The sequence below is a fragment of the Gallus gallus genome, chromosome 2 (assembly GCF_016699485.2).
Source record: "Gallus gallus isolate bGalGal1 chromosome 2, bGalGal1.mat.broiler.GRCg7b, whole genome shotgun sequence".
In the NCBI taxonomy this organism is placed as follows: domain Eukaryota; kingdom Metazoa; phylum Chordata; class Aves; order Galliformes; family Phasianidae; genus Gallus; species Gallus gallus.
This window is the reverse complement of record NC_052533.1, coordinates 23,876,577-23,898,846: the sequence shown is the minus strand read 5'-3', so window position 1 is coordinate 23,898,846 and position 22,270 is coordinate 23,876,577. Positions and strand designations below refer to the sequence as shown.

At 40.8% G+C, this 22,270-nt stretch overlaps 1 protein-coding gene across 13 annotated transcripts in view; it reads right to left on the bottom strand.

Moving 5' to 3' along the window:
• Window positions 1-22,270, bottom strand: part of DYNC1I1 (dynein cytoplasmic 1 intermediate chain 1) — a 181,425-nt gene that overhangs the window by 128,511 nt on the left and 30,644 nt on the right. For 9 of the 13 annotated variants that reach the window (XM_015281907.4, XM_015281909.4, XM_015281911.4 and 6 more), the window contains 2 exons: window positions 16,034-16,093; window positions 11,540-11,655 (listed from right to left, as the gene is read on the bottom strand). In XM_015281907.4, coding sequence (XP_015137393.1) covers window positions 11,540-11,655; window positions 16,034-16,093 — 176 coding nt within the window. The remainder of the gene's footprint in view (window positions 1-11,539; window positions 11,656-16,033; window positions 16,094-22,270) is intronic. The other 4 variants (XM_015281913.4, XM_025148447.3, XM_040694763.2 and 1 more) reach the window with 1 other exon arrangement.

Sequence of the window (22,270 nt, the reverse complement as noted above, 5' to 3'; positions counted from 1 at the left end):
AATATCAGCTTTAGAAGTGCTGTCCTCAATTACACGGGTTTCAAAGGAAAATCAGATGCCTGCTTTTCTACCTCACTTTCACATAGATACAAGCAACTTCAAAGGCAAGAGACAAAGGAGATGAAGAAAACAAATAACAGTGATAATAGTCCCAGAACTGTTTCAGCAGTTGATAAAAAACATGGCATAATGCATTTGTCCACACTGTCATTGCAAAATGGTGCAAATTGTCTAACTTCAGCCATCTAAAAATGAAGCCCGTAATTGAAATGTATTGGCTAATTTCTGTAAGCAATGGAGAAGGGCACAAATGGAAGGTAATTCTTTCAGTGTTATGGTAAATATGGTGGCTGTTAGGATAAAGGCCTTCTAGAAGGGTCTATCTCACTCTTCTGGCCACAGACCTGCTACACAGATAGGTCAGACACCTAGAGGTGGAGCCATTACATGTGATCACACGGCAACACAGCACTATCTGAACAAAGATGTAACTGGTTAGCTCGGGTATGAGTACCTCTCATGCTGCCAGATCACGTAGCTCTGCGATAGCAAAATATCACAGTAAATTCGGCTGCCCTGAATTTACTTTGTTCATGTTTAAATTGTTAGTGGTTTCTGCTACAGGTAAATACAGAGATATATGTATGTCTCTCTGGTGACGGTAACTCGGTTTGTGATTTGATCTGAATTACACACCTAGATTGTAACAAAGATAAGACTCCTGACATTTACTGCATTGCACTTCCCCCAAGACTATCAGGTGGTGAGATCCTGTAGTGGTCACCTTTATATCCATCATCAAGTATCTGTACATCGATAGATATAGTACAGGTAAATAGATAAGATAATCTAAGCATAGTATCTATAGATACAACTATTGGCAAATACTTAAATAACTATATGAATGTATCTTTAATTTTTTAACACAGTTCAGTCCAGTGAACTGTCAGTGTCTAGTAAACTAGAGAGATAAAAGGACAAAGATTGCCCAATTCATCTCCTGTTCACTCCACAATGTTTTAACCCAGCAATCACAGGACTGATGCCTCCCAAGCACACATTATCAGCAATGCACTGATGCCTGCACACTATAGTGTAATTCTGTCCAAAGCCTTGAAAATGTAAGTTCACTTTTTCCACCGGCCAATTTTTCATGACTGCATAGAAACCCAGACATAAATCTATTGTACCTTGGAGTAAGCAGAAATTCCTACATCCTTAAAATGTATGCAAACACTTCAGTGCCTAACTTGCAGGAATTCTACCTGTTTTGAAATGCCCAGCCCTAAATCCAAGATTTCCACATTACTTGATCTAGCAAAAGGTAAAATGCAAACGAGAATAAACCCTTATTCCTGACCACTATGAATTATACTCATTATACCTCGCCCAGTTCCGATCTGAACTAATCCAAGTAGTCTCACTGGCCAAGAAACCTGGTCAAAGACTGAAGGACAGTCTGGACTGAGGTCCTACCTCATAAAGTTGTGTTGGGTTTCCTTGGCCTGAATCATCCAACCAAACGATCCCACCAAGTATGTCTCACACTTGCAGGAGGAGTTCATTGTATAAGATGATGAGATTGCCTGCTGAGAAGCAATAAGGATACAAGTGACTGCTCCAAAAGATTCTAAGCTTTTAATATGGGATGTGATGACCCAGTCCATACCATTCGGCAAAGGCAACACAGACCATTTTCTAGGCTGATCACCAGAAACATGGCCTGTGTAGCTGATCTGTTAAAAAAGCAAGCTGCTACCACAGATGCAAGCAAGATTCTATTCTCAGCATCCTCAGAAATGGAAGTCCTCCAAAGAACAGAATCTATCAGCAAATTTTCTAGCTCCAGAAGGCATAGGGAAGACCACAAGGCAAAATCTTCAGTGTCTTCTGAGTTTCATAGCAGATGGGTGGTTGTTTTAAGCATGTTATGGCCGAATAACTGATGCCCAGGAGAGGAAGAGTAGGACCTGAATGTCTGGATAGAGGTAACTAGAAATGAAATATGAAATAACCATGATGAAGGGATAAAATTTAAAAAATTCTCCAGATCCACAGCTGGGGGCCAGACCTTCAGAAGAGTCCAGCTCCAAATCAAGTAATGAGATTTGCAAGAGTCCTCAAAACCCAACAGTTACCACTGAGACCAGTGGTGCTTTTCATAAGTGCAAGGATTTCCTCTTGCCAAGCTAAGAGGAACTGAACCCAGTTTGAGCTCTGAAGTGGCAAGCATTACATGGCAAGTGGGGTGAGGAAAAGAAAAAAGTATCCACAGCAACAGTGCAATTACAGACTTTAAATAACTGTGAAGCTTCATAGCTTGAATGCCAAGCATTTTAGAAAAATAATGATTATTTATTCACTTTCTATGGGTCTTCAGTAGGACACTAACTTGCAGGAAGAAGAAAGAGCACTATTTTGGAGAATAATGGACATACATCTGAATTAATTGTGGCTTAATGTGAATTTATGTTAAGTTTATTTAAGATAGATGGGGAAGTGGCAGCTAGTGTCTGATTAAAAAGTGACATTATTTGCAGAGACAGTCTATTGTATTGCAGCAAAAGAGAATTCCATCTACTATTAGCAGTGACCAGTGGGAATTCACATTGAGACTTCTACTTCACTGACACATCCATCTCATAAATTTCTTCAGTCTTCATAGTAACTCTTGAGAGTGTGTGTGAGCAAGTTAAAGGATTCTCAGGAAAGGATCCAGCTACTGCTGACTTTGAAGGAGGAATTCTCAAATACTACAGATCAGATCCGCAAGTTGTCATTACAATAAATAAAGCATGGCTCTGTGTGGACCTGGAAGAAGTTTCTGGGAGAGAGGAAGAGGGACCCAGAGCTGCCCTCGGAGGGTTCTGCCCAGGTGTGAAGATGCACTTGGTGAACAAAGACCCAGCTTGGAGTGCATCCCCATTTATCTTCAAGGAGGGTAACAACGTGGTGTGCTGCAAACCCTCTTCATTTCACCCAACCCAGCCACTTGGCTCCCTCTCTGGTTAGTCTGAGAGCAAGCAGCTGACACTCTATCCAGGGCAGGTGGCCTCTCCTATGGAAATGAGCCAATTAAAGAGGACTATAAAGGGGAACAATTGGCCAGCTTTTTAAGCTGTGGCTTGGCTATAGAATTGAAGATGGAGAGCTGATGAACAGGAGAATTTTCAGCTGCATAATTTTTGATCCTGTGCATTAGTAGCATGGGTTAAAACAGAGGAGGGGATTTTGGCATGTGAATCCTTTTCCTTCCTTTGAGTCACAAGTGCCAAGAAACACACTGAGAAGTGTGAAGTAACAGAACAGTGCTTTTTTTTCAGTACATCTTTTTTACACTACTAATTAAGGGCTTTCTACATTACAGCCTGTGACTATTTCAGCAATGATTTTGTATCTACTTACGGGATTAGAAAGATTAAGTGCTAATTAGAGCACTGAGGATTAATAACTGCTACTTCTGCAATGCACATTTTTCTTAATCTTGTCTTTAATTCCAGTGGAATTGGTCCATGTTACAAAGCCAGGGTTTGCCAAAGCTTACTGAACATGCAATAGAAGGTGCCCAGTATTAATTTCCTTGTATGTACTGAATAGCCATCATCCATTAGGCTAAGGAAGGAATTATGGGGATGGTAGAAATAAGCACGCTTTGTTTGTGAAGAAAATGAAAACCTGCCTTCATTGTTATATTGGAAGCCCTGTTAACCCAACTTTCCTCCCACTTTTATATTTTCACATACACAACTTACAATCTGAACAGCAGACAACGCACTTAATTCAAAGCATAGTCTAACTCTACTGAAATGAGAAATATGGTAAAGTGAGAGCCAGAAATGTGAAAATGGCAAATAGAGAAAAATCACCTTCTGCATTTTCCTTGACTGTTGACTCTACAAACCTTGATGCTGTTCATTAGTGGGATAGTTGCCTTCTGTTCTCCTGTTAGAGCTCTCATTTCTAATATATTGATAGTTACATATTTGCAAATAAGTTTAGAATTATCTGGTTGCTTGAGGGGAACACCTAACAAATCAGCAGCTGTTTATGTGTAAAACACAGCCAGGATCTTTTCCAGAGAGGAGAGTCTTAGAGGAAAGTTTTCCTTTTCAGCCAACAAAAGATGCAATTTGCATACAGGTGTTACTGGGCTTCTCTCTGAATTCATGGATCACTGCTAGTTTCAGATGTCAGGACAAAAAGATGGGTCAAAGGCACAGAGAGATGACTTGCAGCTAGTTAAAGGAGTTTGAGGTCAAGACTGCTAAAAGCAGAGCTCATTTTCCACCAAGTGACACCAGATGTAACAGAATCTCATTAAATTACACATTTTCCACTGCAGCTAAAGGAGCAGACTGTGTTCAGCACAAGGGGACTGACTACAGTATTTTTGTTTTATTCTAGGATGCAGTAGCCTCCCATCTCTTGTATGGATGATGGGATCCAATTGCTCAAAAGCATACACAGCACGGATCATCCATTAAGATCAAGCAGGATCTGCAAGGAGGGGAGACAGAGCAGTATCCACGCAACCTGCAGTGACTTTGTAGCAGTATTTCTTTCATGCACAGTGTTAGCCACATAACTGTCCCTTCCAAAGAAGCCACAGCTTCACAACTGGTTCCTGACTCCAGTGAGCAAGGCTTACGTTAACCTCCCTGTTTTGTCTCCCATCTTCTGGAGCCTGAGTGGTTTAGAAAAGATGCAGGCACAGCTGTGGCAAGCCTGTTTTCCTTTCAGACTTATAGAGGATTACTGGACATGTTTTTTTTTAATGCAGAGGTAACCTGTGCAGGAGAAAATGGGTGCTGCAGAAGGCCCGGGTCACTTTAGAGCAGGAAATTCCCATGCACGTTGCCCTGTTTTTCAGAAGACCTTCCCAGGTTTTGTGGAGGAGTTGCAAAGAGCCAAATTACCCTTGTGCCCTATGCAATGTAACGGTCCAGGAAGAAGGCTTAGATCCCTGAAGAGCTTTCCCTTCACAAACCTCCTACTGTGAGTAGCCAGAACCAATCTTGTCTCTGTGAAATCACTTCTTACTAGATAGCTCCCTGACAGACAATTACTAATGCTTAATAAATTCTCCAATCTGCCTGATCAAAACAGTTTAGCATTAAGAGGGTTCTCTACTGAAAACCACTCTGAGTGTAAGAAATACCCTTTTCAAGAAGTCTGTAGAGAGTACAGGGGAGAAGATACAGGGAATGAAAGCAAATACTGCACAACTATCACTAATAAATATAGCAATAGGCCATACATGTAACAGGTCAGCTTTTACAAAAGAACTGGGATTGTCTTACCAATGAACGCTTCCATTTTAGCCCATGTATTGCATATTTTAGGAGATTAGATACCTGATGTTTCCTCTTGCTACTAAATGCCAAGCCTGAGAATGACCACAGCCTCTTCATTCTTCCTCCCAGAAGAAACCTTAGTCAGTGTCAAGTATATTATTCTGCACAGGAATAGACACAGAAACATTTTCCAAAGCCAAGCTCTACCTTATCTCTCTACTACAGAAAATTCCTCTGAGCTGCTGGTAGAAGAAATGCTTTACAGATATTCACAAACTGTCTGTGGCTTGCTAGGAGTGGCACACAGACCCACCACACCTGGTGGGTCCTACCTAACCTAACGTGGCTGTTGTAGAGGACTCGTACTTTACAAGAATTATACTGCACTAACAGTACTTCAAGAAGAGACTGGCAAGAACAGCATTTCCAGATGATTTCACCAGTGTATTATTAGGAAGAAATTCTTTACTGTGAGGGTGGTGAGACACTGCAACAGGTTGCCCAGCAAGGCTGTGGATGCCCCCTCCCTGGAAGCATTCAAGGCCAGGCTGGATGGATCTGCGAACAACCTGGTGTAGAGGGAGGTGTCCCTGCCTATAGCAGGGGGTTGGAACTAGATGATCTTAAAGATCCCTTCCAACCCAAACCATACTGTGATTCTATGCTTATTCCCCTGGATTTTATTGTAATATCTACAGCTGAATTTGTAAGGCTTCTTCTACATAACTTTTTTTTTTCCTCTTTGCAACTTCTCATACAATAATTTGGTCTTTTCTCACATTTCGTTCATCATCGCTCACAGTCATACAGCTTTTCAGTCACACAACTCAAGCACTTTCTAATAAATGCAATTCTTGCCTCAAAGGTAAGGTAGATGTTTTTTTTCTGCACCCGTAACACCAGCACCCCTCCCTCACCTCCAGTATCCCTCAGGCTCGGTGCGTTGGTTCACCATCGCACCACCAGAGGGAGCTGCCTGAATGCCTTTGAAAGATTTCGTGACTGATTTGAATCTAAAAAAAAAACAGTCCCACCTTCGAAATCTTATTGTCTAGAGAAGGGGATGCAGTCGTGACAGGCCGAAAGAGAAACTGATAGACTGCTGTGCAGCGCAATGCCTGAAATCTTTGCTTTGCCTCATTTTAATCACAGCCAGTCTTGTACAGTCTGGTACAACAGTACAAAATAAGCTTTGTTGATTTACTCAAACAAAGCAGTTTTGAATTAGGGTGTTTAGGTCAGCTATTGAGACCCACAGTATGACTCTGATGGACTGAGGTTTGAGAAGAAAAGGCAAACTAGATGTCAATACTTAGCTAAAACCACCAGTGATAGATGATTCGGCCTAGGATAGATCAGCGTCCATTACTACAGTAATCAGGTTCTGTCTCTTTAAAACCAGACACTCGGTTGAAGCATTGATTCATTTTCAAGTTGTCTCTCTTTTTTTTTTTTAAGTAGTTATTTCTGTCCCAGTACTGCTCTGTTTTCCAATACCATCTCTTGTTTATAACAGAGGGTCTCTGCTTTCCTCCCTGATACGTCCAGTGCTTTTCCATTACACATACTTTCATCCATCCTGACACACATGCTGCATGTATGGCAATGCAAAAATGTGTCTGTATTTCACATTACATTAGGAGTTCAAAGCTGTTCTTGAGTGCATATTTGCCTTGCACTCTTCAGGCTGGGCTGAGTTGTAAGATTCTCTAGAAGGGAAAAGCCAAAGTAAACTCTCTAACTTAGCCCCTAGCTGCTGATCTGTGAGTTCCAGATGGGGCATGGGAGGCTCAGGTATGATCTTGTTCAGTCCTGAGACTGTCACTTCTTAAGTACAGCATGCATTCACAGAGCTAGAGCTGAGCTAGTCACTGGTGCAGTATGCATGGTACAGAGTCTGCTGTACATTGCCTTATGGGACAGACACAGTCAAGAGTTTCATGCTGCTTAAATCTGGGAATCTCAACCCAACTCCCAGATCGACTTTTTCAGCAAGTGGGCATGTCAGTCCAAAGTCATTCTTTGTCTGATTTCCAAAACTCAAAGTAGGACACAGCCCTCATATAGTGTCAGTGTATTACACTTTTGGTCATAGGTAATTTATTCAACAATGAGTGGAAATGAGAAATCTACACTAACATGGCTCCATGTAGCCCTCTGCTATTATGTTCATCAGTAAGACCTAGTAAAGGCAGTCACTGGGGTCTAAAGAGAACTTTGGTTCCATCCTACCAGTCACCATCATTTGTTTTCCCACATACATATCCCAATTCACGTGTCTCATTCCTTGAACCTCAGACTGTGAACAGAATCCCTTTCTCTTCCTTTGGTGCTTTAAAAAGGACAGCTTTCTGGAACATAAGTTCAGGAAATTACATTGTTAAAGAGATGCAGAACCTAACCCAGCCTCTGAAATTTCACCTGTTTTGTCAATTCATACTGGTCTATGTTCAAACAGAACAGAGAGTTCATTTTATTTTTTCCCTTGCAACCAAAATATCCTCATTATTTGAATACAGCAGATAAACAGCTGGAGCACAGGTCTGAATTGTGTTCTTTGCCAGAACTGGGCAAGCATTTGTGATGTAGGATGAGGTTATCTTGCTCATGAAGTGGGTATGGTAACATATCAGTTTTCCTCACACGGACAAGCACCTGTTAAAGATGATGAACAGGCAAAGCAGAAAGGAGTTCCACTGTACTAGAAATTCAAACTTCATTCCCCTTTATAAGGGAGCTAGCCTTTTCTAGAAATGCATTTCAGACAAATCTACTTTCATTGATAGTCTGGGAAGTGAGGAAATCGAAAACATCCCATTCAGTTGATGAAGAAGTAGTTCCAACTTGATGAAAGAAGAATAACTGCATTCCTGATACTGGCCAGCTATCCCAATCTTTGTGCTTCCCGCCCTGGTTTTGAGATGGGAGGCAGATGAGAGGAGTACCTCTCTTCTCAGCGTGGGGACAGTGAACCGTTTCCCTCAGAAACTCTATCTCCTGCCTCATCAGAGAGTAGGAAAACTGGGCTGGAGCTGAGGTAGGCACCCAGCAGAGCTTGAGTGTTTTACTATCAGAAAAATCAGCTTCCAGGCAAGCACACAAACCTTCCACTGCTGCACAACAGTGCCAGATTCACTATGGGCAGTGGTCAGAACACAGCTCTTCTGTTGCTGCTTTCTTCCAGGTGTGCCTTCACAAAGGGCAGCTCTGCTATGTGCTATGGAGGGTCCAGCTATTAAAGGCTGCCATTCTGGCACAATGTGAAGGCCTCTGCACAGTGAAGGAATGTGTCCCAGAGACCTCTCAGAAAATATTTGGCGTAGTCTATGTCTTAACGGACTCCAGAATGGAAAAGGCAGCAAAAGTGAAATGTCTCCATCTGCAAATACCTAAATTCAAATCCAATTACAGAAAGAGGAGGGGAAAAGTAAAGAGTGCTTTTTTTTCTCAGGCTCCAGAAGCCAAGATCTGGGTGTTTTTGAAGTCATCCTATGAGGAAGAAAAGAAAAGGCTGAAGCTTACTGTGACCTAAATAAAGCAAACGAATTAGGTACTTGTGATCAAAGGGTTGAATGATGCATATACACATCTCTCTAAATAATAGAGTGGGTGGGAGAAATGACATGTCATTATTCCTCAGAAATAAAGCAAATTACCTGTTCTGAAAAGAGGAGTTAATCTGTTTTTACACAGTGAGGAATAATGCCACATTATTTCTTCTAAAATTAGCAGCTGACAAGCTGAGACTTCAGTGCTCAGAGCATCTGGCTCTCTGGCACCACACTGTACTTATCACAGTGGAGCTTTCCTTCTTTCCTGCACCAGCTTTATAAAGATGGGTGAGGAGCAGCCATTATGACACAGGCCTACATCCATTCAGCTCCACGTATGTCTAAGATACCTCAGAGTTTCTTTCTCTCTTTGAGAAACAAGGTGCAGAAAACCTGACATTAACATTTTAAAAACAACCTGGCGACTTATCATACAGGCAAGATCTTTCCATCCAGCTGTACCTTTGTTAGTTCTCTTCTTTCAAGCCAGAATCAAATGTGTGACAGAGTCATTCTAAAATCCAGCATGATTTACGGAGTCCGAGATAGGCAGCAAAAGAGTGAATTCTGAAAGCTGAAGTCAGACGTGCCTAAGTAAATAAGAGGTTTGTTTTTCCTTTTCTCAAACTTTAAGGCTTCAGATACCAAATAACTGAGCACTTAACTACAGCAATGGCTGAACCATTCTGTTGATAAGATAATGGCTATATTTTATCACATGAATGCATAGGAACAGCATAGAGACTTCTCAAAACTTCTCTCCTGAGGAACTGCTGTGTTTGCTGTTCATGTTTAGAGTGACAGCATGTAGGGCTCAGCGTTCATAAAGAGGTTTAGGAGACTGAAAACCTAAGAAGTGATTTCCATCGGACTAAGTAGACCAAAATCACAAAGCTTATTTATCCTCTAGCAAACTTCCAACTAAGTATCATTTCAACGGAATAATCAAACTTTCCCGAGTCTTCTTTAATAATGCATGGTGATATTCATGCCCAATTCATGCGTGCAGAACTCCCTAGCAGCAGATTGAAAAGAAAATAAGTTCAACTTCCTCACCCACTCACATGAGAGAAGTGGTGGGATGATATTTTTGCTATGTTTGAATATTAAAACTTCACTTTGGTTGCTGCTTCTACTTGACTGTGACAACACAGGGCACAAGAAAGGCATAAATCTAACCACCAAAACCATCTATCACCATCTGACCTCTCAGAGCAACATACTGTCTTTTTCCCTTGAAAGGCAGAAGGTTGGCCTCTTGTCCAACGAACAGAAGGATTTCAAAACAATTGAAGATCTCCTTGGAAAAAAAGTTTTGCTATCCAGGAAGATCTTCTGTGATTCTGTGAACTTATTCCATACTCAAGGGACATCAACATGTTCAGAAAGTCAGGTCAGGTACTGGGGACTGAAGTAGCAGGCCCGGGAGAGGTAAAACACAAAGCCATATTTCAACTCCCTGTACCCATAAGCTTTTGCTCAGGTTAAAGGTACTGCATTAGTAAGGGTAGGTATCACCTCCATCTTATCTACCAATGACTCCCAGAGTTGAGAATCTGTTTTTCGCACATCGGAAAAGCATGGCCTCTGTTGACAAGTCCCATTCACTCCAGGCTTCAGCAGCCCTCAGATCAACAAGGAGAGATGAGCTGAGCCAGACTGAACAAGGGAGGCTTCTGAGACAGCCTTTCCCTCCGATAAGGCAAAGCTGTCATGACATGCTGCTCAAGAAGCTGCAGCCAATGAACTGGGTAGTTTATGCATGAAGGCACCGTAACAGTCAACAGATGACTAAGGTAAACTCATGATCTGAAAAAGTACAATTCTCTATCTAGCTCAGGAGTCTTAAAGGCAAAACTGGCAATCTATTTGCAGAAGAATAGTTGACTATGTTTATCATTACAGTGTCTTATCTGACTAACAAACAAAAATTATAACCAAGACTGTCAACAGTTTTTCTTCTTTTACCTGATAGTAATAATGTGAGAATTATATCAGGCTCATTTATTTACATTCACTTTAAATGGTTTCAATTCACGTGCAATCAGTCTTCAGTAGTCCAACACTAGCAAGTTTAGTTGTAAGGTACAGTTCGATAAACACTCTCCTCATCCCTCACCTCCATGCTTGCTAATCAACAGGAAAGCCAAACAGTTAACAAACAGCTCCATGAGTACAGATAACACAGCTGTAAGCAGAAAAAAGAATGGGACTGTCCACATGGAAGTATGTAAGCCTTCTTTTTCAGCACATGAAGTGAAACTAACGTCTTTTAAGATTCATATTCTGGAGGGTGACACAATTACACCGGCCAAATACATGAGGGCAACTTTCCATCACTGCCTCTTTACAAAGCATGGAATGAATAACTTCCTTGAGAAAGCAAGAAAACTGGGATAAAGCACCGTTTTAATTATATTCATAATGATTTATTTGAAAATATGTTCTCATTATACTATTATCTAGGCACAATCCATTGTGAGGCAAAAGCAGTTTGGTTCCACCTGAATTTAAAGTCATTATTTTAATTATTCTCACCAGAACAGCCATTAATCACATAAACAATACCTGGCTTGCAGAAAATATGTGGGTAAGTGGTTATATTATGATTTAGCATCAGTTTTCTTACATTCTTAAAGTCTTACCTGAATACTTATTTTCTATGAAAATGCTTTTGAACAAAACGTATCTTACCTTCAGATTGATGTGTGGCAAGAGGTGTCTGGGTCTCCTTGGAGTAGGATACCACCTCCCGAGGTAAGAAATCAACCTGGGTAATCTTTGACACCCCTAGTTTGTGCAGTCTGCGTCTAAGATTGAACACAGAACATCAAAAGGTTAGTTATGTTAGGTGTAAGTCAGTAGTGGGAACAAAAGTGTTTGCTTTTATGGACAGGATTAAAAAATACTTCAGTGTTTGCTAAGATGAAACACAATGCGCTATGGATGAAAAGAACCTAATTACAGTGAGGAAAATTAACTCGGGAATCATTTGCCATAATAAAATATAGCCACTAAAACCTCTCTGGATCTAGGTTATGCTGCTGAGGGGAACTGTAAATGGGAGCAAGGTACAACCTGCTTGTGTCCCTCACAACACGCAACAAACCTGTCTCCTCCTTCACACAGTTATTACTACAACATTCAGCCTATTCAAGAGATTCAGTCCTCAACCTGAGATAATCAACAGTGCAAGAGGCACAGTGGGTATTAAATATGCTGGACTGGGACAGTCAAATGTTCACCTGAGAGCAGTAAGAGAGCAGGGTGCATAATTTCCATAAAGAGATTCTCCCTTCCACAGGGGTTAATAGCAGTGGACTTGCTGTAGGTTCATAATCATTAGAGTCCTAATGCAAGGGTTAGAGTGGAGCCCTGAGACACACCTGGAACAGATAGAGCCTTCTCTTTGTACTACTCCCCTGACTTTAAATGAGCCATGTGAACTAAATCAGTAGAGCCAACCAACAGTGTAGCTGGGTAAGGGGAAAAGGGAGAGAGACAGCTGTGCATGATCACAAACACTTTTAGTTGTATGCAGTTCACCCAATGGTGGTGGGAAAAAAGTATATCAGTTTGTTTCCTGAATATTATTTGACTGTAGGGAGTGAAGAATAAGCAAATAAGCAAAGATGTCAATCTAGTTTTTACTGGAAAAAAAAAAACCAACTTTCAGCAGACAAAAATACATATATGCAAATAATAAATGGATCAACTAAATAAGTCCAGATGCCTAGATCAACACGTGTAAGCATGCTTACATATCTACAGGATATAAATCCGGGGACATAACGTTTCTGAACTGTCACGTTATTAAGGAGAGCAATTTGGAAAAGCGGAAAATTCATACGCATTATCCATTTCCTCTCTGCCTTCCTGACTGCCAGGAGAACAGAGGTCAAACTTATTTTTTATCTCATTCGTTCACAGTGGTTCAGGTATTCAGTTAACACTGATGTCTGAGAGAAAATGAGTATTCAAAAAGAAATGGTCATCATTGGATGACACCTACTGAACTCTTATGCTTGTTAAGGCTGTATCAGCTATATATCTTTCCAATCTGTTTTACTGGCTGAGTTGTTATTAAGCTGAATGCAATTTGATTCAGTGGGTAATCAGTATGAATCAGCCACATCACATAACAGACCACTAGAGCAGTAAGGGTTGTTACAGCTCTGAACCTCTTCTTTTCACCATCCTCACAAACACCTGTGACTGTGCCAACGTGAATAAAAGCATGGATTCCCTGAAAATTCTCTATGGGAGGCAGAAAAACTTTTGTAGCTTTCAATACACTTTAAGAATCTGTAACAGCCAACAAGAGCATTAGTAGTACACTTGTAGCTGCTTTAAATGAGAGCATGCATGAATTTAAGCTTTAATAAATATCTTCCCCAGAAAAATCTTACATGCTTTTCCATCCTTTGACATCAAGTTTGAAAGATTTTCCTTCACAATCAGTCCTCCATCATCTCAATCTGATTCCTTTTACTGAGATTCTTAAGCCTCCTTCATTGAAAGAGCTTCTGTTAAGTATCAGCTCTAATTAATCATGTGTCTAATCTAGACCCTTGCCTAATTCTAACAGAAGTTTTACCTGAGGTCATTTCCCATCTCTTTCACTGGCTAGGGATGGGGGAATACCAGTCCTCATGTAGAGCTGGATTTAACTGCTTGTTGGGTTAGCCCCTGTCTAGATTCCTAACTAAGAAGTGAACTACCACCCAGAACACCGTGCTGAGAGAATTTGTTTAATTTTTTACCTAAAACATTTATTATTCAGGAACTGCTGATGGTTGTCTAAATGCATAGTGTCACTGTAACCGATGAAGACTGTGAAATCTTCATTTGAATGAATGTGGTCTTTCCTTTTTTGACCCTACTAATCAACCTGTAATGGCCCTCATGTGATAAAAAGCCAACCTAACTCTTGGTCCTAAGCACTTAGGGACAACAGGAACATCCTTTCACTACACGGACTCTGCCAAATATGGGCTATAATGCTCTAGTCTAATTCTTTTTAGGGCAGCACTAAAATGTCTCATCTCCCATACACACTGAGACACTCATAATTCTTTTCATTTACAACTTATTGGATATTCAGCTTAGAGAGCACATAAACTTTGAAGGATTCCTTTCAAAACTGCCTATGGGATGTCAGTAGGAAGACAGTAATTAAAGCCTATGCATTAAAATTGAATCCTCTGTCTGTAGGAAAAGAAAGATGTGAAGTGTTTAGCTACACACATCATTTGCATCCTGACTGCAGGATTTCTTTCATGCTGGTGTTTTATCTAGTCTCATAGCCATATACCAGAGAAATACATGGTCCTCTGTCTAACTCTGCCTTGTAGAAGACAAAGGGCTTACGGAGCATACTCATGGGTTCATTCTTTGGCATTCTTCTTTTCTGTCTTTACTGCTCCTAAAAGATTGAAGACTTGTGGCTATGCACCGGCTTATCCTTATGAGAATCAAACCACCTTGCCTTGCACAGCCATTTGAGGACCTTCGCTTCTGAGAGTGCTCATCTTTAAATCCCAGCTTCTGGGGAAGGGCAGCTGAGATTTCAAAAAGGTTTCCACACATCCAAACAGCTTTAGAAACTCTTCCCCTTTTGTATGATCCAGGTGATGCTGCAGATGTTAGATCTACCTGAAATCACACCTGAAATAAAAGCATTCCTAACTGTTCTGGATAGGGAGAAGGCCTATTTAGAAAGCGCTCTGGATACTTTCTATTCCTGGTCTTTTTTCCTGGTAAACAGCACTAACTGCAGCTGGGAGCACTGTTAATTAATACTTAAAGGGAAACTGTTTTTTCTTGAAGCCTAGAGAATGGTGAATGAATTTCACATGAATTGCTGGCGAGAAAACACAAAGAACTTGCAGCAGAATAAGATACTTGCCTGAAAACAGACAGGAAAGCCCAGCAGTTCATAGGTAGAACAATTATTCATTGCAGAGATTTGGTTTTGCTTATGAGTCAAGTTCTGAAGAACTTGAAAGACAGTTACCTTTCCTTTTCAGAGAAACAATTTATCCTAAGTATCTCTGCAGGTGGGCATTTCATGTCTTCAGGTCTTGCTGATTTTCCTTTATTTATTTTCTCTCCTTTTGCTGCCTCTTATGATGAAGATACAGCACCCAATTTTCTTATCTAGGAGAGACTGTAAAATTCAGTCTGAGATGGTAGTGAGCAGCATTTTCACTTGCCAACACACTCTGATAACTTCAGTGACCACAAAGAATTCAGTAACTTATTAAAGCATTTGTTTTGTGGTTACCAGCCATGACTATGTACTTGGAGCTTCAGCAATAACACGGTGCTGATGTTAGATCTGGAGATATTGCTTAGAAAAGCCATTGTTTCTGATTTTCCTTGATTGCTCGCAGGAGATAAGAGAGAACCACTTCATGCTGTCAGACTTCTCTTGATGATGCTAAGCTATACTCATGACAAACATGAACTTCTGTTCCTTATTATAGTGATGTTTTAAAATATAAACATATTTGGTACTCTCCTTAATTATACTAGTTATATTCTGCTACCTAAACAACTTTTTAGGTGGTTAGGATAGAGAAGTTCCATGTAAAACTGGAGAATATTAATTTTAGCCCTAGTATAATTAGGTAATGCTTGACTGACCTGTACTCAACTTAAATGGCAATTAGTGGACTATGATCATACTTAAATGCACAATTATAAATACATATACAGTTCCTAAGGAAATGGGGGAAATTGTTATTGCATGTGGGTTACTGCATGTGGAAACAACATAACTACAACAAAAACAAGAAGGAAGGGGGAAAAGTACCTTGCAAATGATTCAGAAAGAGAAGTCTGAATCAAGGTACGAACAAGACCAGTGTTACTGTACATGCACATTAAAGTGCCACAATAATAACATTTCATCTGTAATGAAATAGTTATTTGTATTGTGTTTCGGGCAACAGAAATAGCAGCTTATCTTTCATGAGCTTCTTTAAATAGTAGTTTTTTTTCCACAAAGATGGCTTTGCTGAAGCTTCTTATTGACGAAACTGAAAAAAGGAAACTTAAATTATGGTCTTTCTGAGTCAACAAAGCAAATGAAAATCACATACAAACAGCTCATCTGGGAAGCATTCGCAGCGTAACTCTTGCAAAGAAATGATAAATGAAATAACATAAAGAGCAGACATATACCCAAGTTCAGAGTCAGACTGGAGCTGCAGCACTGAGGGGTCTGTGTCCCATTGCAAGGTCCTAGGGTGGTAATCAGCCGTGCAGCACAAGGGGGAAAAAAAAGAACACACAGAATTAACTGAAAGGATGAACAAAACCCCATCTCATTACTTACATGCCGTATGTCGTACATTCAATCTTTAAGTGCAAGGTTTGATGTTAGCCCATGACAGGGCAGGCAACTTATTAAAACTGCATATTATTGGTAAACAAAGAGAAGCAGCTGGGTTTCCTCTCAGATATAGGTTAAAGATTTTGTTTTTCCTGAAAGATTTCTAACCCTCTAACTGTGGCTGATGCACTCAATATGCACAATTTACAAACCTGCAACTTTAAAAATTTTACAATTTATTGCGATTGTGTTTGTATGATAAAATGGATTTGCCATAAACTCCACTGAGGAGTAGTAGTCTAGCCCTTCATATACTCCTAAGACTGGAAGACAACCTGTAAAAAGTGCTCTGGGCACAAACACCCTACAAGAAGTAACACGCTGACACCAGCTTTGACACATTCTGGAGGCACCTGGGACAAATCAACAAATTCCTCTTCTCGTAATCCAGATAACATTTATGGAGGAGAGGGGAGCAGCACATCTAGGGAAATCTGCTTTTAACAGTGCCTTCACAGCCTACTGTCACACGGATCTAACACACATAACATAAGTGCTCCAGAGGTGCGGTCTCAAGTGAAGATGTTGTTCCTTGCAATGTGATGCGACTTGTCAAGCTACATCTCTTAAACACTCTGCAAACACTCATGGGGCCTTTATGGAGTACTATGAAATATTTCCAATCCCCTGGTTTAGAAATGCAAAAATTGACGTGTTCAAGCCAACATTTTCAAAATGCCTACTCACTTCTTGATTTTACTTTATTCTTCCTCTCACTAATGAAGCCATATCTAATACAGAAGAGAGCTGTCAGAATCCATGACAGCATCAAAGGTACAAGTTTGGCTCCTGAACACCTTTTTCTTTGATATGAGCACTAATTATGCAACGTTCTCACTAGTAGAGGCTAAACCAAAGGAAAGCACTCTTTCACTTAAACAAATAAATCATGCAGGCACATTAGATAACAACAGTCCTCAAAATTTAAAACTCCACTCATTTCTTTTGAACACAAGTTTTGAGGACACAGAATATACTTTGACCACACTCTGCCATGAACAGCCATATAACCAACCGTGTTCAATTTACACAAGCCCTTCTGCAACGACAGTAAACTCTGACAAAAAATCATTCACATAAATTAACAAGTTATTTAATTAGACGAGTAAAAGATTTCTTAAAGCAATACAATTATGCTACGCCCTATATTCAGTAAACTATTACCAATGCTAATGATAAATCTCTCGACACCCTGCATGTACAAAAAGAATGAAGAACTTTCATGTGAAGCTGCTTTCCCATGCAATGCAAGGGTGCAAGTTCTTTTGATCTGCAGTGATGCGTATTGGCACAAAAGACTACAGTGATACAGAAAGTCTCCTCCAAAATGAAACAGTATTACAAAATGGTCAGAGACAAAACAATACAGCAAGAAAGAAAGACTTTTTTTTCCTGTTACTTGACTGTAGCTCAAGTAAGGCTGAAATGAAAGTGGGCACAAGGATCTGAAGGCAGACGCAAGGCAAAAGCATCAGTGGTTAATGTATTACCCATACACTATTAAAAAGCTATCTGTGTGAAAATGACTTATAATGGAACCAAGGTCAGTAACGTCCAGGAGGACTTGTTATGCATAGGCCCATTTCTCTGTAATATCTACCTAGAGGCTACTTGTACATGCACACACAGGTTTTCGAAACACAAGAAACCATACTCAACTCATTTCAGTTATTTTTCCTCTCCATCTATTTCCAAACATACAAAATTTCCAAGAGGGAAAGGCTAATCCAGAGGAACAACAGTATACCAATATACCAATTCTCAGAATCCAGACCAAGTTACAAGAGGGCACATTTATCTTATGCTGAGCTGGTTATCTGAACAAAATAAATTTAGAGATCTCACACACTCAAGTCAGTCCCAAAATACACTCAAATCCCCAAAATATGAGAAAAGCAATACCTACTGCTGGAATTCTTCATGTAAAGAAGTTAATCCGACCCTTAGTCCACAGCTACCTCTTGGCCACTGTTTGTTACATGCAGATCATACATGTAGTGAAGGCAATGACTCTTTTAATGTAATAATCTGGATTATGGCATGGAGACGTTCATGATACTGATATATATTTTAAATGACAATTCTGTTTGTCTCCTGAATATACCTGTATTTCAACAGTTTGAGTGCATCTGTAAAAAAAATAATTCTTAGATTTGTGCTCCAAATGGTAATTGTTTACTCAGCATCACTGTGCTACGTCTTGCAAAGGCTTGAAAAATAGATAAGGGAGCAATTTGGTATGTTGTATTCTCAAGCTCAGCTGACCACTATTTACTGCAGACAACAAGGCTGCCTTCAGACAACAAGGTAGCCTTCAGGCTCCAGTCTTGCCCTAGGAGACACAACGCAAACGGCTACACACACACCAGGGAGGGTGGTGAGCAAAGGAAGCTACCACGTTTCAAAGGACAATACTGGTTTGCCCTTTGCCTCTTCCTGCTACCTGAAGAGTGTCCGCAGAGCAAAACAAAAGGGAGTGAACAGGGAAGACATAATAATTTAGCCAGCTCCCATGGCAATAACACTAAAGAAGAAATAAACAGATTCTTAATGGACTCGTAACCCAAAGACGATGTTGACTATCCTATTCAGTCATCCAAACTAGGAAATTACAGCTAATCTGTTTGTGACGGGAAGACATGCTGCATGACATTCCCTGGCTGTTGGGATGAGCATTACCATTATGCTTGTTCTCCTGCAGACAGTTCTCAAAGGGGATTGTGAAATGCCACTGGATCACAGTGAAAAAATCAGTGCCAATCTTTTTCAAATCCAGTGCACAAGTTCTTTCCCAAGAGATTTCTTCATGAAGAAAAGCATTTCATGTTGTTCCACTGTTTTTCTTCCTTCCTCATAAAAGAAAACTGAAATTGGCTTTGGGACTTCTAGTCACCCAAAGAGAGGGGCAGAGGGAGTAATGCAGCAGACCCCAAAGACGAATATGTGGGCCTGTGTGACCAGTAGCTCAGCAGCCAGGCACAGGTGCTTTCATTCTGGGCTTTTCAGAGACTGCAGAATGGGGAAAGTCCCTCCGAATAGACTCAATGAACTCTGGCAGAGAGCCATGTAAAAGAAGTCTAAAGAATGTCACCACAGCACTTTAATGGGGAAAAGAGCCTCTGAGTATCAGACAGGGCAGGAAAAAGCAGTACTCCCTTGCACACTGCAGTCCTTCCTCAAACCTCCCGCAGTCCATGTGAGTTGAGCCTCCCGCGGGTGAAGTGAGTGCACACAGCATGGGAAGAGTCCCTGGAAACTCCACAGATGGGAACTCACTGAGCATGAGATCCAGTCAGGACTAAGCCGGATCAGGCTGTTCCCATCACCCAGAAAGCACAGACACTCTTTTAATGAGAACTACCCAACATTGTTTCAAAGCTGGTTGCTATATAAGTCTCCCACACAGAGACAAACAATAGCCCTGCTATCAATCTTCCTTTTACACGCCTGGTGAAGAACAGCTGCCCTTGAGTGATCGTAGGATAAAAAACTGTAACTATTACCAATTAACAGATTGGTCTAAAGCAGCATGAAGGGAATGAGGACTTGTAGATCCTGCACTAAGCAGACAAAGTACAAGAGTTATTACCTCCCTTTAAAATGATCTGCTTTCATACTTTTCCTTTAGATACCTCTCTGTAACTATCCCCTATTTGCTGTGTGCTATGATCTCAATATTTTAGGAGTTTAGCACAGCATTCTTAGATGCTGGTGCTATTTCAGCCATTTGTACTGAAAGGGTACCAGTTCATTTTGATACAGCACATTTTCTTTCTCCCCGGCCAGTAGGGGAATAACCTGCAGAGAGAAAGCAAGGGGAGAAAGAGACCAAGATGTCACACATCTAAGAAAAGATCAGATAGTAAAGCAATTTGTTGAATTTTCTACTCTGAATTCACATCCACAGCACTGGAAAGATATTTAGAGCAGAACTCCAAGAGGACAGGGACTATTTCAAACTTTAAGAGAGGAAGAAAAGGAATTCAAACAGAAGGATTCCCTTTTTTGTACTATAATTAGAAAGGAAAAGCAGGCACTCTGCCATGTGTTCTGGTGCCCTGCAGAAACTTACTTCCAGAAGATTTTATTCTAATTGCATTATGCTGTTTATGTCTATTAAAAATGCAGAAAAAAAAACCAAGATAAACAAACTACAAATGAAAGAAAATACTTGAACTCTTTTAGAAAGATCCCAGCCTCATAATGCATTAATGAAGCATAGATTCCGTCATCTAAAGCTGTTTGAAATTCAGTCTTAAAGAAGACTTCTCAGCTGATAATGAAAACTTTTTATCTGGCCTTGGTGATAGTACATAAAACAAGTTAGACACCAATGCCAACAAACGTACCTACTAAAGCACCATCACAAAAGCATATTGAATATCCTGGATCATGGTCAGACTGTGGCACAGCTCAGCTCTGCTAAATGCCCTAATCCAACATGCTGGCAGCTTTGCTCCAACTCTTCTTCCCCGAAGCTAAAATCAAATCCTCCCTCATCTGTTGCGGATGTTCCAGAACGTGTTCTGCATGACTTCTTTTCTCCCCTACTTTCCCTTCTCAGGTCAAGAGCAACCAGGCCTGAAAATTCATGCTTTGAAAAAGGCTACTCACAGAAATAACAGCAAACCCCGCTTTTCCAGGGGGCCTCTCTCAGGGTAGAAACCTCTCTGCTGCATTGCAAATCACTCTTCCAAACAGAACTGGAGGAAAGCAAACACCACACTGTGTCATCTCCTGTCACCATGAGCTGCTGTGCTTTCCAGGCCAAGAGAAAACCACACTGACACTGTCCTGAAGTATCCACTGAACAGAGTTATCCATATGTGTCTCTAATAATACAACCTGACACCCTAAATCCAGCATCTTCTCTTGTGGTAACAGCAACATCCTAAAATTATCCCTTGTGTGGGGACTGACTATGCTCTTCTGGCCCAAAAATACAGCGTATCATGACTCCACAGATGTAGTGCGCTGCAGTTTTCAGAGTTCAAAGGCCAATCCCATTAAGCAGAACACAGACTGTTAAGCAGAGTGACAAAAAAAAAAAAAAAAAAAAAGAAGAGGGAGACACAGCATACAAAGCCTCAAAGAGCCCTTGCTTTGCACCAGAGTAAAATGCTTCTAAAATTCTACGAATGTTAGGAAAAAATGACTATTGCCCCTTCCCCTGTCCAAGGTAGCAGCCGAACTTACACTTCAGGCACCTTGGAAGTGCTCTGACACAGAAGCAAGTTATCACTGGCTCTGCATCAGAACAGGAAGACAGGAGACAGTTCCATACAAGAGTTCTGAGTACACAGCTTACCCTCCAGCTATGAATAGGTGTCAAAGGTAGCTGTCCAAAGAGAATTTTTGGAAAAGACCAACTAACTTGGGTAGGTTATAAACCCACCCAAAGATCTACGTTACACTCCTACGCTGGAGAGGCCTGGACACCTTGCCTGTGTGACTCTACCAATATGTTCACAAGAAACCCCCAGGCCACTGGTAGTGGCACCATGAATGCATCTAACTTGTGTTCGAAGGAGGGTCTGGGCATCTGCAGGCCAGCCAGCCTCACCTCAGTGTGGTGAGGGAACAATCCTTCTAAGTAAGCCTGATTTGAGTGGAGGGGTTCAACCAGACAGCCTCCCATGGTACCTTCCAACCTCAGCCACTGTGGTTGTGTGATTCTTTGCTCTCCCTTCCATCTCCCCGCAGTGCAGAGCCAAGAGGCTATCCGCCTCTGTACTGACAGGAGAACTGATACTTGAAAGCCTGCAACATTCCATTTGGTTCTGGTTTGCTTTTATTCTGACTTGCATAAGAAGTGAATTAGGAAAAAAGCAGACAAAAAGGAAAAAGAACTAAGTGCTGTCACCTAAAAGCATTAAATTGAAAACAATAACAGGACTCTTATTTTTAAGCTTGATGCAAAGATGAGCCCCATGCTTAAAAATGGGCCCAGGTTACAGTTTCCACAAGACTCAGAATTGCTTACATTGAGAACTGTGCTGTACATGGATAACATACAGAAGAACGGG